The sequence below is a fragment of the Selaginella moellendorffii genome, unplaced genomic scaffold (genome assembly GCF_000143415.4).
Source record: "Selaginella moellendorffii unplaced genomic scaffold, v1.0 SELMOscaffold_32, whole genome shotgun sequence".
Classification (NCBI taxonomy): domain Eukaryota; kingdom Viridiplantae; phylum Streptophyta; class Lycopodiopsida; order Selaginellales; family Selaginellaceae; genus Selaginella; species Selaginella moellendorffii.
The window spans coordinates 684,573-700,679 of record NW_003314293.1 but is presented as its reverse complement, the minus strand read 5'-3'; the positions used below and the strand labels follow the sequence as shown (position 1 = coordinate 700,679).

General features: G+C 51.8%; 4 protein-coding genes across 6 annotated transcripts; 2 read left to right on the top strand and 2 right to left on the bottom strand.

Annotated features, from left to right (window-relative positions):
* Positions 1 to 69: 69 nt before the first annotated feature.
* Positions 70 to 3,719, top strand: LOC112348730 (ankyrin-1-like). 3 transcript variants are annotated; one of them, XM_024681802.1, is made up of 6 exons: positions 70 to 428; positions 488 to 699; positions 752 to 792; positions 859 to 1,134; positions 1,189 to 1,326; positions 1,409 to 3,719. In XM_024681802.1, exons 2-6 carry the CDS (start codon positions 564 to 566, stop codon positions 2,942 to 2,944), a joined length of 2,127 nt encoding a protein of 708 aa, XP_024537570.1. In that variant the 5' UTR covers positions 70 to 428; positions 488 to 563; the 3' UTR covers positions 2,945 to 3,719. The 3 variants fall into 3 exon arrangements, with proteins under 3 accessions (XP_024537570.1, XP_024537569.1, XP_024537568.1); XM_024681801.1 differs by having other exon boundaries at positions 70 to 699; XM_024681800.1 differs by having other exon boundaries at positions 70 to 792.
* Positions 3,720 to 5,006: 1,287 nt separating this feature from the next.
* Positions 5,007 to 8,030, top strand: LOC9649960. Its single transcript, XM_024681799.1, has one exon. The coding sequence runs from the start codon at positions 5,137 to 5,139 to the stop codon at positions 8,008 to 8,010; it is 2,874 nt and encodes a 957-aa protein (XP_024537567.1). The 5' UTR covers positions 5,007 to 5,136; the 3' UTR covers positions 8,011 to 8,030.
* A 1,468-nt stretch (positions 8,031 to 9,498) lies between these two features.
* On the bottom strand, positions 9,499 to 11,682 carry LOC9638495 (pentatricopeptide repeat-containing protein At3g12770). Its single transcript, XM_024681759.1, has one exon. The coding sequence runs from the start codon at positions 11,680 to 11,682 to the stop codon at positions 9,499 to 9,501; it is 2,184 nt and encodes a 727-aa protein (XP_024537527.1).
* Positions 11,683 to 12,258: 576 nt separating this feature from the next.
* Positions 12,259 to 13,710, bottom strand: LOC112348715 (pentatricopeptide repeat-containing protein At4g02750-like). Its single transcript, XM_024681758.1, has one exon. The coding sequence runs from the start codon at positions 13,708 to 13,710 to the stop codon at positions 12,259 to 12,261; it is 1,452 nt and encodes a 483-aa protein (XP_024537526.1).
* Between the last annotated feature and the right edge of the window lie 2,397 nt (positions 13,711 to 16,107).

Below are 16,107 nucleotides of genomic sequence, written 5' to 3'. Positions count from 1 at the left end.
CTTGACGGCGTCAGTCAGTGTCGACGTTAACTGTGCTGGTTGCATATGTAACGCCTGCATGGGATTTTTCTCACAGGCCAGAGAGTTTGTATTTTTGTGTCGTGTGTGAGAGTTTTCGTGTGTAAGCTCTCTTCCTAGCTGGAGTATATAGTGTGAATGGATAGATAGATAGAAAAGGAGGGAGGAAGGCGACGCTACAGTAGGTCTTTTAAATGCGCCCCCTGTGCCTGGAGCGCGTAAGAACTAGCAGCGGTGGCGCAGCGATGGATGGACGGCCGCCGCCGCGCACAGGCGCTCGATAAGGCCCGGGCAGCGCCGCGCCGAATCTTGTAATGCGGATCGATTGAGCCGGCGATCGACCCTGGTGAGCGCTCCTGTCGGTGAATCGAGCGCGCAAGGGGCCGATCTTGTGGATATTTCGAGCCCTGGTGAGTGATTCTTTGGGGGAATCGAATGCGCGCTTGATCTTGGCGGATGTTTCGCGCAGCAATGTAGGCGCTCGGCGCCGTGATGTATGCGAAGACTATGGCGGGCGAGCATGCGGTGTCACAGCGGCTGATAGAATGCGCTCTGGCGGGCGATGTTCTCGGAGTCTCCGAGGCGCTGTCGGATCAGATCGTGGATGTCAACTACAAGGGGCCCGTGAGTCTGCGTGTCAAGCACACGGATTCTATCCAGCACGAGGAGGCTCCCGACGAAGTAAAGATCGACCACGAGATTTTTAAAACCGATGTCACTGCTTTGTTTGCAGCTGCGCACGCAGGTCACATCTACATTGCGAAGATGCTACTGGTAAGATATCGATGCCGGAGTTTTTTTTTTCTCTCTCGCTGACATTAAACATTCTTCTATTCGCAGCTTGCGGGAGCTGACCCGAATGAAAAGCTTTTCAGAGGCTATGCGTCCACGGCAGCAGCAAGAGAGGGCCATCACGAGATCGTGAATTGTTTGCAAAGGTCTGGTGCCGGCCAACTCGCCTTGGAGGACGCCCTGCTCGAAGCTTGCCTGTATCAGCAAGTGAAGTCCGTGCACATTCTTATTTCGTCGGAGATGATAAGGCCCGAAGTGCTCGTGCAAGCTCTTGCTTACGCAAGTAACCGGGGTTTTCTGGACGTCGTTGAAGCTCTCATCCAGGTATGCTGTCAACAAAGAGTTGTTTTTTTGAAAAACTGATGGGCGAAAGTGTAGAGTGGAGTAGACATCAACTCGTGGTATAGAATGCTGCTGCGATCGGCAAAGCCAGCTCTTCATGCGAACGTAAGGTGTACACCTCTAATATCCGCCATCGTTGGGAGGCAAGTTCACGTTGTCAAATATCTTCTGGAGGTATGCCATAACTATCACTTGTTAGAACAAAGTTCGTCGTTTTAATTTCTAAGAACTAATGCGTCCTATCGCTTCTTTACAGGCAGGAGCAAAAACTGGGTGTAAGGCATCGCTCGGAGCATGGTCATGGGAGCCTGGATCTCTGGAGGAAGTGCGAGTCGGTGCAGGCCTAGCAAGCCCATACAACGAGCTATGGTGTGCTGTTGAGTACTGGGAAGAAACAGGTGCAGTACTGGAGCTTCTTCTGAACTACTTCTCTCCAAACGACGATCATTTTGGGAGGACAATTCTCTGCCATGCAATTCTTTGCCGCAATGCACCAGCAGTGGAATTGCTATTCAAGTCCGGGGCCAACGTCGAGGACGGTATACACACAAAAGCCGACGAAGAGTTTCCTCCGCTACTTTTGGCGCTCAAGTATGGGTCGCTTCCGATACTACAGACGCTCATCTCACACGGATGTGATTTGAACGTAGTGGGAGCTAATGAGGAGACAGGTCTTATGCTAGCAGCGAGACTGGGACTCGAGCAGTGCTGCAAGGAGCTGCTGTTGGCCGGGGCAGATGCGGGGTTTATAAACACAGGCGGCAACAGTGCTCTTACAGTAGCAAAAGCAAATGGCAACGGTGCATCTTTCAACGACGTGATATGGAAGGCCCTCGAATCGGGATGCAGTATCCAGTCAAGCAACCTTCACGTGTTTTCGCAGCTTCATTTTGCCGCGAAGAGAGGAGACGTGAAAGTCATGTCGAGGCTTCTCAAGGAGCCGTATTTGGAAGTGAACGCTCAAGACCAATACGGCTACACTGCTCTGATGATAGCTGCTCAATCCGGTCACGTCGAAGTTTTCCGGCTGCTCGTGCATGCTGGAGCCGACATGAACTTGAAGAACAGGAAAGGAGAGACAGCCATATGTCTTGCAACGTACAGTGGCTGGCTGGAGCAACTGGAAAAAATCCTCCTGGATTCTATCCTCTGCGACCTGCTCAAGGTGGAGAACTTCAAGCCGCTCCACTTCGCATCATGGCGGGGAAACTTGGAAGGTGTGAGCAAGCTTCTCAAGCATGGATACGCCGTGAACTTGCTGGACGAGGAAGGCTACAGCCCGCTGATGCTAGCCGCGAAGGAAGGGCACGCAGAAGCTTGCAGAGTGCTTCTAAACGCGGGGGCCGATTGCAATCTCGCAAACGGCAGGGGAGAGACAGCTCTGACTCTGGCCCAGAGGGCTAGCTCAACGAAAGCGGCTGAAGAGGTCCTCCTCGATCACCTTGCGATGAAGCTTGTCCTGTTGGGAGGCCAGCTATCGAAGCACACTCGCCAAGGCAAGGGAACTCCTCACTTGAAGTCGGTTCGAATGCTGAGGACGGGCTTGCTTACGTGGGGTAACACAAGCAGGCGTACGGTGGCGTGTAAGGAAGCCGGACTGGGAGCTTCAAGCAGGTTTCAGAAGAACAGGAGGTCGTCCGACGATGGGCCTGGAACCTTCAGGGTGATCACCAGCACCGGGAGAGAGGTGCACTTTCAGGCATCGGGTGAGAGCAATGCAGATTTCTGGGTGCGAGGAATCAACGTCATCGTCAAGGAGGCTGCTAGAGCCGAAGGGAAGCTCGCGAAATGACAGCTCGAGCCCTTGGAGGTGATGGACGTGCGTTACTGGGATTGTAAATTATTTGTAGGAGAGCACCAGGAGCGGAAGAGGTACACCCCAAGTCCGATTTCAACTGGAGTTGATTTATAAGCTAACTTCTACTTCTGTCACCTTTTTAGTACCCAGACAGCTACGCTGCTGGAGAATTTTTTGCCTCTATTCAGATCTATTCACGCGCGAAGCGGCTCTCCCAAGAATTTGGACCAGCTCCTTGATCGCGTTTAAGGCCACCATAGCCGCTTGTGCAAAGGCTTAAAGAGTCCCAAGAAGATTTAGCATTGTGCCGGAAGTGGAATGTGGTGGCCTGGAACACGATCAGTCAGGCACTTGCCATGAACGGAGATTTACGAGGAACTCGAGACATGTTTGAGCGTATGCCAGTCAAGGACGTGATTTCCTGGGTGACGATGATTGAAGCTCAAAGCCGGTTTGATCAAGCAAGGGCCTTGCTTTGCTGGGTAAAATGCCGCAGCTTGCCGTTGTCACCTGGACCGCAATGATTGTTGCAAATGCCGAGAGCGGAGATTTGGAATCGACAAGAGATCTCTTCAATCATATGCCGCAGCGGGCTGTGGTGTCGTGGACTGCAATGGTGTCGGTGCTCAGCCCAAGCCAGAGATCTTATCAAGGCCCTGAAGCTTGCCATCACGAATCTCTAACTACATATGTCTTCCAGTGGTCTATACTATACATGTCTCCCACTAGAGAATATTGTATACGCTTGCAACCGAGTCCGTTTACGCAAGGTGACCTTGTTCTCGGTTGGAATCTTTGTGAACTCAGAGAGGATGGCTCTAAATTCATCCCCTCTTATGGTTTCTTTCTCAATTAAAAGTTTCAGGATTGTGACCATCCAAGATCGACACCCCACTCTAACCTTCTCGAGCATGGAGTTCTAGGCCATCATTACGTAAGATCACGCCACCACCAAACCCCTGGCCCAGGCTGATGCAATACAAAAGAACACCATTGCTTGCCATGTCCATAACTCTAGTTGGTCTATCAGTTCGGTGTGCAGTGTTTCAAGATTATCTCTGTCCATGTTTTCAACTGCTCCACCCCATCTCCTTCACCGTGCTAGAATCTCCAAACGGAGACGGCTAAATTCGAGGATGACAATTGTTAATTGTCCTGTATTTGTAAATTGCAAATTCTGCTAAAGCCAGGGCCAACATTTGGAGTAGTATGTCTGCTTTACCCCTCCACCTGTGGACTTTTGCCTGGCAACATTCAGATTGCGCATGCTAGTGACATTGCCGTGATTCTCTCCTCAACTCCAGTCTTTCCTTGGACTCGCAGTTTACTGTGTATCATAGATGCCGACGACAAACAGCTACAGCAATTTTCAACACGGCATATTTAATTCCATTGGTCTCATGCTTCTTGGAGGCCGTTACAAGGTAAATAGTATATGAATGAATGGATGATATTGCCTGCTTGGCAACAGATTGCATGTTGCATGACTCGGATCAAATAATGACAAAAAGAAAAGTTGGAAATTAAATTTTCTTGGCCCACAGATTGCCTCATCCTTTGATTCCAAAGGTACAATCACAAACCATCTTTCCCGCTGGAATGGGTACAACGCGTCCTTGTTGTTAGGTACGGCTATAGATTCTGCATCATCTCCATCCCCATTGCTGCAAGAAGGCTATAGCAACGAAGTTATCAATAACTACGTTATTGATATTCCATATCAATGGTTGCTGATCAATGCCCGAGTGGAATGTGGTGGCCTGGAACCACGATCATTCAAAGACTTGCCATGAACGGAGCTTTACGAGTGGCTCGAGAGATGTTTGTTCCTTGACGACGACTTCCACAGTTTCGGTTTGATCGAGATGGATAAAAAACGCAGCTCGACGTCGTGACCAGACATGTGCAGAGAGGTGGGATTCAAAGACATTTATAGTTATAAAATTTGCTTTGGCATCGGCCTTGATAAGCTTCAAGGAGCAAGATTTAAATTTTTTATGTTATTCAGAACTCCATGTTTTGAATCCAAGGCTGATGCAAGCATGAAATTGCTCACTGCTATAGTTGTAACAAGGGCTCATGACAAAGGACATGGCTAAGCGAGCTAAGCGAGCCAAGTCAACAGGGAGTCATGCTCTCCGAATTCGCAGAGATTCCAGCCGCAACGAACCATCTCTCACGATGGTATGGGGAATATAACTAGCCTACAACGCAATCAACTAAGAGCTATGGACTGCTCAGCATCTCCATCCCCAATAGTACTGCTGCGGGAAGGCTACAGCAACGAAGATATCAATGACTACGAGATCGATAGCCGCGAGGTGGAATGTGGCGCGGGAAGCTATGGCAGTGTGAGGCTAGGCGTATACAGGGGACAAGCAGTGGCAGTCAAGAGCTACAACCGAGGTGTTTCAGAGAGCAGCATCCGAAGAGAGGTCGAAGTGATGCGGTCACTCAAAGGTGAGTCCCGCGTCGTCCAGTTTCTCGGCCGCGTCCAAACGGGGCTGGATGATGATCGCTGCATTGTCATGGAGCTCGCTTACAACTTATCGCTCAGGGCGTTGCTGGATGCGAGCGGCCAAAGCTTGTCGGGCCGTCTCAAGGTGGTGATTGCCAGGGATTTGTGTGGCGGCCTTTGCAGCCTGCACGGTAGAGGCATTGCTCACGAGGATGTCAAGAGTGACAATGTGTTGCTTGACTTTGGGCTGAGGGCCAAGCTGTGTGACTTTGGCACCGCAAGACAGATGGGCGACAATGACTTTGGGGAGGTACTCGGCACACCGGCTTTCATGGCACCCGAGAAACGGGCTGCTCCTCCTGGCAGTATGTACCATCGCTTGGCCTCTGACATCTACAGCCTTGGCCTTGTGCTGCAAGAGCTCCTCGGCGACGTTGAAATCGTAATCCAGTGTTTGGCTTCCTGCCCACTCGAAAGGCCCAGCTGCGATGAGGTCCTTGATGCTCTTGACCATCTTTACTCCAGCGATGATCGTGATTTCGATAGCTTTAAAGGTCTGCTTGATCATGCCATTGGGGAGGCGGAGAGGGTCAACTTGGCGTGTTATTGGACCGACACTTTCCTTGAGAACGAAGAAGGCGACAACGCCGACCTCATCCGCCAGGGCAGGATGCTTTTCTATCAACAACGAAACGAGGAGGCATTTGACGTGTTTACCACGTCTGAAAGCGCAGTGGCCAAGCTCTTTCTGGGTATCATGAACTTCCATGGCTACGGATGCCAAAGAAACTGGGAGGCAGCATTGGAACTGTTCAAGGACTGCCTTGTGATGCTCGAAGACGAGATCGGTGTCAACATGTTGATGAGCGCCCTTGTGGACTACTACTTGGCAATGATACAAACCAGGATGGGAATTGGTGATGCAATACAGCATCTAGCAGAGCTTTCTAGCCGGGGTAACGCGTATGCTCAAGTGGAGTTTGCCAACGTATATAGTTTGCGGAGCGGAATGTTTAGCTCTTGTCTTGAGTTTGCTCCCACGGTCAATGGCAACCACAGGAACGTACTCGATCTTCTCTTGAAAGCAGCCAAGACGGGATATGCACACGCACAGGCACTTCTAGCACTCTTCTACATGGCCGTCAACCCGGGTTACCGCGAGCTTCCTGCCAAAGAGATGGAGTTTCTGGAGAGGAGCGTCGAGGGTGGGAGCCTCTTGGGGAGAATCCTCAGGAGTGTTGTCAAAGGCACGATTGACAAGGCAGGGCTCTTGGCTGAGTCGAGAAACGGCGCACTGCTTGAGTTCATTGGCGACTTGTACAAGCTGAGATGTGAGAACACGGATGCAATTGACTTCTACACTGCAGCCGCTAATTTAGAGAGGATGACTTCCGGCTGGGCCAGGTTGAGCTGCATGAAAGCTTTAATCCTCAATACAAGGATTCACCGGGAAGGGAAAGGACGTCTCGCGCTGAACTCTATTTGCATAAGGCTCAGAACTTTATTGAGCAAGAGGTTCAACTCGACTTCCGATGACGAGCTACTGCTGTTTTTTCGAATGAATCGTCACAAGTCGACAGTAGAGTATGATCTTATGGATGGTCTGCTCGAGCTGGGAGAAGAAGAAGTGGTAATGAGGATATTCAGGCAATCAAGAGATGTCAGCATCAAGGCTATGAACGCTCTCTTCAATATGTCGGCCAAATTCCATTCAGACGAGTGGCACCAGATACTCGCAGAGAAAAGGCAGTACATGGAGCCAAGTGTCGTCACAAAAATCGGTGCTCTCTATCGAAGGAGGCTCCAAGATGAACGCAAGGCAATGGAATGGTGGCGAGCTGCCGCCGAAGCGGGCGATGCCGAGGCCCTGAGCATGCAAGCGATGGAGTTCTCCCAGAATGGAGACAATGACATGGCAGTCCGCCTGTGGGAGCAGGGAGTTTCAGCTGGCAACGACACCGCAATGCTGCAGCTTGCCATTTGCGGGGGCGTGGGCAGGGAACGCAAGCTCCAGCTGCTGCAACGAGCCGTGGATCTCGGCAATTCGCTAGCCATGGTGGAGCTGGCGGGCATGCTGCGTTATCGAGGAGATTTGGCTGGGGCCGAGAAGCTACTGAAACAGGCTTTGCTCCATGGTGCAGAAAGAGCAGCGTCGATGCTTGCGTTCTTACTCGTGCAGAAGAAAGGTCAGTACACAAGCGAGGCCGAGTACTGGTTTCGGCGATCACTCTGGAGCTTGCATCCACAAGTGTGCTACCAAGCGGGTGCTGGTTACCAAGACAAAGACGGGGAGGAGCTGATCGAGCTTGTTTCCAAGTCTGCTGACAAGCTTGACGCTGAAAGCCTCTTTAACATGGGAATGCTAGTGGCCTCCAGAACCGGACTGAAGCAAGTGTCCATGCAAGCCTACAACTTTTTTGCCATGGCTGCCGAGAAGAAACGCCACCGCCAATCTGCTGCGGTCTGCTTCCGCTACTGCTACGCCCTGGGTGACACCCAAGGGGTCGAAAAGTGGAGGAAGTTCCTTGGGGACAAAGATCTTGAACGAGATGTTGAGATGGCCAGAAGTTGGAAGGAGTCACTGGAGAAGGAAAAACACTAGGGATAAAGTGTGAGCTGAACAGTGCCTTCATGGATCCTTTCAGTGTTGTGGCGGGTGTTGTTGGCCTAGTCGCCTCCATCGATAGCATCATTAACCTCTTGAATCGTGTGAAGGGTTTGTTGGAGAGACTCGACCAGGAAGACTACGCTCGGATGGTGCTTGCTGTGGAGATCTACAAGGAGCTCCGGTCAGTGGCTGAAACCCAAAAGGGGATCTCTGACGAGCAAAAACAAGGTTTGTTGCTCTGCAACCAGCGCATTTACAATCGGCTGTGTAAGCTCCAAAAGGTGCTCGACGAATCCATGTTTGTAGCAAAGAGGGTCCGCGAGCAGCTAGACAAGATCGAGAAATTGGTCAACATTGTACACATATTGGTCAGCTTGTCCAAGCAAGCACAGGGCGGCATTGTTGATATTGGTAACAATGAGGACAAAGATAGAGATGGCATGAGTAACTCCAGGAAAGTTATCTCGAAGATCATGGATCCCAGGAATCTCAAGCCCATCAGAAAACAAGATCTCATCAGCAGCAATGTCTACTCCCGAAGCATGGCGGGCCTTCCCAGTTATAATCCGCAGGACCAAGACCGGCTCCTTGAGGCAGATGATGGGTCTGTGTTTTTCGTTGAAACCATTCCCGTTGGCACGACGCCCAAGGTCAAAGCTTGCAGGCTGAATCGAATTGGAAGGCTGATCCTCGTCTACCAGGACATACCAGCAAGTGAGCTAGGCCTGGTGAAGATGGAGAAGATGATCGAACAGGATGGAAGCTATCATATTATGAGCCGGGTGGAAGGATGCCACTCCAAGTCCGCAGTCACCACCCTGGAATTCCAGATTGCTAACAGTTTTCAGCAACTGGGAGGACTAGATCCCGGTGCCACCAACAGTGTGCTTCTGAGCCTGGCAGCAGCAGTAGCCGATCTTCACAGGTGCCACATTGTGCACGAGAGCATCAGCTCCAACAACATTCTCATCGTCGCCCAGCAGCAAGCCGCAAGCTTGCAAGTCAAGCTCGCGGGGTTCCTCCTAGCGCGCCTCGCAGATCCCCTGGAAATGAGCGAGAGGGAGAGGTCGGGGAATGATCCACACTACGAGCTCCGCAAGAGGATTTACCAGGCCCCGGAGCGCATTGCTGGTGGCCGCTACAGCTTTGAGTGTGACATCTACTCGATGGGGGTGGTGATGGCGGAGCTCAAGCTCGGGAAGTCCTTTCTCTTGTCCAACACCGAAGTCTTTGGCAGTGATCCGGCAGTGTCTCATCGGGAAAGCATACTCAGCCTTCTCAGCTCTTACACTGACGATGTCGCTGCCTGTATCCGAGAATGCATGGACAACGATGCTAGCAACAGGCCATTTGCCCAGGAAGTCTACGACAGGCTAATTTAACATCTCTACCATATGGAAGGTTAGAATTTGCAAACTATGTGATGAGCTTTGATGTTTCAGTGCTAGGTGTTTGTAGTTTTCATGAGGAAAAAAGTTATTATCACCAGTAATCCCCACAGGAACAAGAACACTGTCTAAACCAATGAAATCTGGAGCTGTCCCGCACGACAATGTCACGAGCGGCCACCTTCGATATCGTCGCAAAGAAAGAGTGGCACTCACGGCACATCCTCTTGTTCTTAAACACCACCACCGGCGTCTCATTCTCCTGGAACCGCGAGTTCATCAGGCCAACGACAAGAGCCAGCTTCTCGCTGTGAACCGAGTTTTCATCCTCCTCATCGACGTCGTGCATGGTCAAGTCGTTGTTGCTCGTCCCGGCAGCCTCCCAGGCCGGATAATCAGCCTCGAGCTTCTGGAGAGCAGCGTATATCTCCTCGGTTTGGGGATGAGTTTGATCTCCAGTGGTGAAGCTGTGAATGACACCACTGATCTGGATCCAGCTCCGGGCTAGCTCCGAGCTTACATCTCGCTCCTTCATCAGCAGCTTTACCTTTCGAGCGATGGCCGGTTTCGCAGTGCTCTCGTAGATTCTCGCCAGCACCACGTATACCTCCGCGATGGTTGGATCCAAAGTAAAGATCTGAACAGCGGCTCGTTTTCCTCGCTCGACATCACCTTGGATCCCACAAGCCGCTAGCAAGCTCCTCCAGAGAACGGGGCTGGATTGATATGGAGTTCTGGTGATAAGTTTTTGAGCTCCATCTAGGTTTCCAGCTCGTCCCAGAAGATCGACCATGCAGGCGTAGTTCTCCAGGCTAGGAGATAGCAAGTGGTCAGTGATCATCAAGGCGAAGAAAGCATAGCCAGCTTCGATGAGACCAACGTAGCAGCAGACGAATAGCAGCCTCGAGAAGGTGGTTTGATCCGGCTTCACTCCCTCTTGCTGCATCAGCTGGAAGAGCTGGAGCACCGAGTGCCCCTGCCCGTGAGCCGCGAACGCGTCGATGCAAGTGTTCCAGAGCCTGAGCTCCCGCTTGCCGGTGACACCCTCAAAGACGCTCCACGCCTCCCCGAGCTCTCCACACTTGGCATACATGCTGACGAGGGACCTCGCCAGAGTTCCAGCGATGGGGAGCTTCTCGACCTCGACGACTCGCCGGTGGATGACTCTCCCCTCGACGAGAGCTCCCAGCCCGGCGCAGGCGTCGAGCACCGCGGCGAAGGTGGCGAAGTTGGCCGTCAAGCGCCTGTGCTGCATCTCGTGGAAGACTTGGATCACCCGGCTGTGGTATCCGTGGCGAGCGTACGCGACGAGTAAGCTCGTCCAGCACGGGGCCTCCTCGAGACCGAAAGTGAAGAGGAGCTGCTCCGCCACCTCGAGCTCACCAAGCTGTCCGTAGCAGTCGATGAGCGCCGAGGCCACATCGGGATCGCCCTCCATCTTCCTCGAGGAGATCTCGGCGTGGAGAGCTCTCACCTCCGAGACAAGCTCGCAGGCCTTGAGCGCCGCCCAGTAGTCCACACCCTCCGGAGCAACGCCCTCGTCCTTCATCGCCTGGAAGAGTGTCAATGCCTCCTTCTTCTCGCCGCTGAGAATGGCGCTCCAGATCATCGCGTTCCAGGCAGCGGCGTCGCGGCCCTCCATCCTGGAGAAGACGGCCTTGCTCTCCTCGAGCCGCCCGCATCGCCCATACCAGACCAGGAGCGAAGTTCCCAGGAGCAAATCTCTGGCGTACCCGGACGAGCAGACGATCGCGTCGAGGAGCTTGGCTTCTTCCAGGCCGAGCGGAGGCTCCTGGTGGAGGAGGAGCTGCGAGAGGAGGACTAGATCCGGCCGGGTGCCCGCGAGGAGCATCCAGCGAAAGCAGCGAAATGCTTCGCCAAGATGCCCGGTGTGGGCATACGCCTTGACGAGCTCGGTCCAGGAGACCACGCCCGGGTGAGCGATGCCATCGAATGCGCGCTGCGCGTCCTCAAGGCTGCCACACTGCGCGTACATCCGGATGAGGTACTTGGAGAAGAGCTTGGCGCTGGAGACGCCCTTCTCGAGGATGGAGGCGTGGAGACGCTTTGCCTGGTCGAGAGATCCCAGCTCGCAGCACTGGCGGACGAGGTCCAGCGCTTCCTGTTCGCTGCTCGACTGGAGATCCGGAAGGAGGGTGGGTTCGCTGTGCTGAGACCGGAGTGCCGGAGATCGAGAAGCCAAGATCGTGGAGAAAAGATCGAGAGGAGGCTTCTTACCGAGGAGGACGAACTGCTTGCGCAGTGCATTCCTCAACATCCGCCCTCATGGATTGCTCGTGAGATGGAAGCGGGAGATCTATCGAAACAGCCAGCCATCCATCTTTCTTCCTTGAAAACTTTGCTTTCTTCTTCTTTACAGGACTTTGGTGACCCAACCTCTCTCAAACTCCACATTTCTTCTACCTCGAAAACACTTTGCCACCTTTTAAGAACCTTCTTCCTCGAAAACACTTTGCCACCTCTTAAGAACAAACTCCGCATTCCTTCTTCCTCGAAAAACTTCGCGACTAGCTACCAATCCACAAGACAAAAGGTGCCGAGCTTGTTGGATTGAGCTTGTGCGCGTTTCCAGCCACCTCCGCGGCTTTGATCCGGTTCTTCTTGCAAGAACCCAGCAGCGTCGTCCACGCCACAGCATCCGGAAGAAATGGCATGGTGGCGACGAGCTCCCTGGCCTCCTCCACTCGCCCAGCGCGCCCCAGCACGTCCACCACCGAGTCGTAGTGATCCAACATCGCCGCAACATCGTGATCTAGTGCCATGGACACAAAAAGATCCCGCGCGCTTTCAACATGGCCAATGTGACTGCAAGCCGCGAGAACCGCACTGAAGTTCAGCTCATCCGCCGGAATCCCTCCAGCAGCATCGCCCGAAAGGATTCCAAAGCCGCGCAGCTGTGCCCGTTCTGGGCATTCGCCTGGATGGCCGTGTTCCAAGACACGGTGTCGTGCTCGGGCATCCTGGCCAAGAGCTTCCGAAAGTCCAGCATATGCCCCCGCTGGGCATAGGCCTGTACGACCGCGTTCCAGGCAGCTGTACACTTGACGGGCATTTTCTCAAACACGCTCCTGGCGGCGAGCACGTCGCCACTGTCGCCGTACGCCGCCACCATCACCGTACACACCACAGTGTCCTGTAAGGGCATGGAATCAAACATGGTCTTTGAGTGCTCAAGATGCCCTGCCTGGGCATATGCTGCTGTGAGCGCTGTCCACGCGATGGCATCTTTCTCGTGCATGGTGTCGAAGATACTTCGAGCTTCGTCGAGGCGGCCATGGCTGGCGTAGGCTGCGATCATGGCGGTGCACACTACGGCATCTCTCTGCGGCATCTCATCGAAGAGTTCTATGGCGTCCTGGAGCTTGCCTCTTGCCGCTTGGGCTTGGAGGAGCGCCGTCCAGGCGACGAGATCCCACTCTGGCGCCGCGTCAAACAGCCCCTTCGCCTCTTTCAGATCTTCCTGCTGCGAGTAGCCCACGATCATCACATTGAAAGAGATGGAGTTCCGCTGTGGCATCGAGTCGAAGAGCTTCCTGGCCTCGATGAGCTCTCCGGCTTGGGCGAGCGCCGACATCATCGCAGTCCATGACACCACATTCCGCTGCGGCATTCGATTGAAGAGATCTCTTGCGGATAACAAATCCCCACTCTCGGCATTTGCGACGATCATCGCAGTCCAGGTGACTACGTCGAGCTGCGGTATTTGACCCAGCAAAACTCTTGCTTGGTCGAAACGGCAGTGCTGGAAGTAAGCTTCAGTCATCGTAGTCCAGGAAATGACGTCCTTGAATGGCATGCGATCGAACATCTCTCGAGCCCCTCGTAGATCCCCGTTCATGGCAAGTGCCTGAATGATCGTGTTCCAGGCCACCACATTCCACTCCGGCATTGATTCAAACAAAGCCAAAGCTTCTTGAACTCTTTTAGCTTCCGCACAAGCGGCTATGGTGGCCGTCAATGCGATCACGCTTGGCCGCGGCATTCTTTCTATCAGCAATCTTGCCTCACGCAAATGCCCGTTTTGGGCATACGCTACGACCAACATATTCCAGGAGAAATCATTAGGGAGGCTAATGCGATCAAAAACACCCTTTGCCTCGTCCACACTCCCACATTTGCCATACATAGCCACGACCAGATTTGCAAGGTAGCGGCTTTGTGAGTGAGCACTCCTCGCAATTCTCTCATGGACTCTTCGAGCTTCCAACAAGATTCCAGCATTGCCACACGCCCGGACGATCTGTGCATAGTATTCAATGTTGCAGCATCCATCCTCGTACCCCATGACATGGTAGTTTAGTGCTTGGGTGTTTAATATGCTAAAATATCCAATAAGGTTTATACATTATAGTTCAAACATGATTGTCATTGCGGCTTTATGGATATGATTGGCGTTGATTGGCCAAAGCTTCACAAATCTAGAGATTCATTAAGCATCCTTGAGGTTGGGCTACCAATATATGAAGTTTCTGTGTTTTGGAAGATTTTGAATGTTTCCAAGCCTCTCAAACATGACACTGAAGGATATGAGATTCAAAACTGGACTTCCTGTGTTCCCTTCATTTCCAAGCCTCATAAGACTAGCCCTGAGTCATCTCTGGAATTTCAGTTGTGAGAATATGCAACATAATGTGAGCTTCTCCAAAGCTAGAAGTACTTTATAGTTATTGATGGCCGCAGTGGCTGGCAGCATCTGAAAGAGATAGTTTTTCATCAACAAGAAGGCGTTGCTGTGAAAGTTATAGGTTGTAACAGGCTTGAGAAGATGAGCTTCTCACGGTTGAATGCGTTTGATCCCACTGAGATTTTGAATGGGTTTCCAAACCTCTCAAGCATGAGACTGATAGATATAACATTCAAAACTGGACTTTGAGTCCTTCGTTTCTAAGTCTCACGAGAATGACCTTGATTCATCTGTCGAATTTACTCGAACATTAGTGCGAGCTTCTCCGAAGCTGGAAGTTGGCCCGCAGCATCTGCTATGTAAGTTATAGGTTGTAACAGGCTTGAGAAGTTGAGCTTGTCATGGTTGAACACTTTTGATCACACGAACTCATGCTTCTCTTTCATACAGGAGCACAGACTATGAAAGGTTAACAGCTTGACTAATGATGAACTCTCTAGTTTTTTATCCAGTTGTCGGCTGCTCAAGGTTCTTGGTCTTGCCGAGGGTGAGACTTTGAAATCGCCAGTGGTAATCAGGTCTTCCTCACTCACAAGTTTAACTTATCACCGGCACCATGCGTTTGACAGAGATCAAGAGGACGAGTTGCTGTCAACACCACATATATTGCAGCTCAATTGCAATGGCTTGTGTGAGCTGGAAGTCTAGGGAGATTGTATTGTCGATGAAGGCTCTAGACTCGTAAAGGTATCAAACTCTGCATCGTGAACTTTCAAGCTCAGTTGCAAAGTTGTGGGGAAGGAAGACTCGTATTTATTCTCCACGCGTAAGATCGGAACTCTGATACAAAAGATTCTGTAACTCCTAAAGCCTCCTAAAGCCAGCTGATGTAAACACTGATGGTGTAATTTTTTGAAATATATTTAAGCGATGGTTGTCTGAAATAAAAACTGAGAATGTAAGTAACACTGTTAGTTATTCGATCCAATAAGTAGAAACATAAATCCGATGACGATGGAAAGTTTGTTGTTTAGTTTCCTTTCCTGCAATGCAACCTTGAAGAATGACCTTATGAGCATGGCTCCAATCCTCGTGCCACACCAAGTGCATCTCATCACTTGGCTGGATGTAATGGTGTCCCTGATTGAGAGCCTGGCGGTGCCAAAGTCACACATCTTGGCCCTCATCCCGAAGTTCAGAGCGTCACTCTTGACATCCTCGTGAGCGATGCCTCTGCCATGCAGACTAAAAAGACTGCCACACAAATCCCTGGCAATCACCACGCCCTACGAGCTCAGCAACTCACCTTTGAGTGACCGCATCACTTCGATTTCTCTTCGGATGCTGCTCTCTGAAACCTGTACACGCCTAGCCTCACACTGCCATAGCTTCCCGCACCACATTGGATCCACCTCGCGGCTTGCGATCGCGTAGTCATTCGTTGCCCATGGGAATGATGACCATGCTCCATAGTCCAAGATACTTTATCCCGCTGGCTTTCCTGTGTTTAACCAGGACGCTATAACGCCTGGTGATCCCGGACAAAGTGTATAAGATTGCACTCGGCCACATTAGTAACAATTGTGCTGCTGTCGACAAGATCATGGAGGTTTTACTTGACAGTTCAGAGCCATCCTCCGAGTTCACAGAAGCCAAGAACTGGAGTGTGAAATCAAAAGTTAAGTCTTGCTCTTTCAAAGCCTATGTAATATTCTTTGGTGGGAGACATTTACAGAGATGTGGGATTCCCGTGGCATCGAGTCGAATAGCTTCCTCCATTGTAGTCCAGGACACCACATCACGCTGCGGCATTCCATCGAAGAGATCTCTTGTGCATTTGCGACGATCATCGCAGTCCAGGCCACGACGCGGTCGAGCTGCGGTATCTGATCTAGCAAAACTCTTCCTTGATCAAACCGGCTTTGCTGGAAATAAGCTTCGGTCATCATTGTCCAGAAATTACGTGCATACGATCAAATATCTTTTCCAGCCCCTTTGGACGCGGCCGAGGAACGCGGAACTCACTTTTCAGTGAGCGCATCACTTCGATCTCTCTTT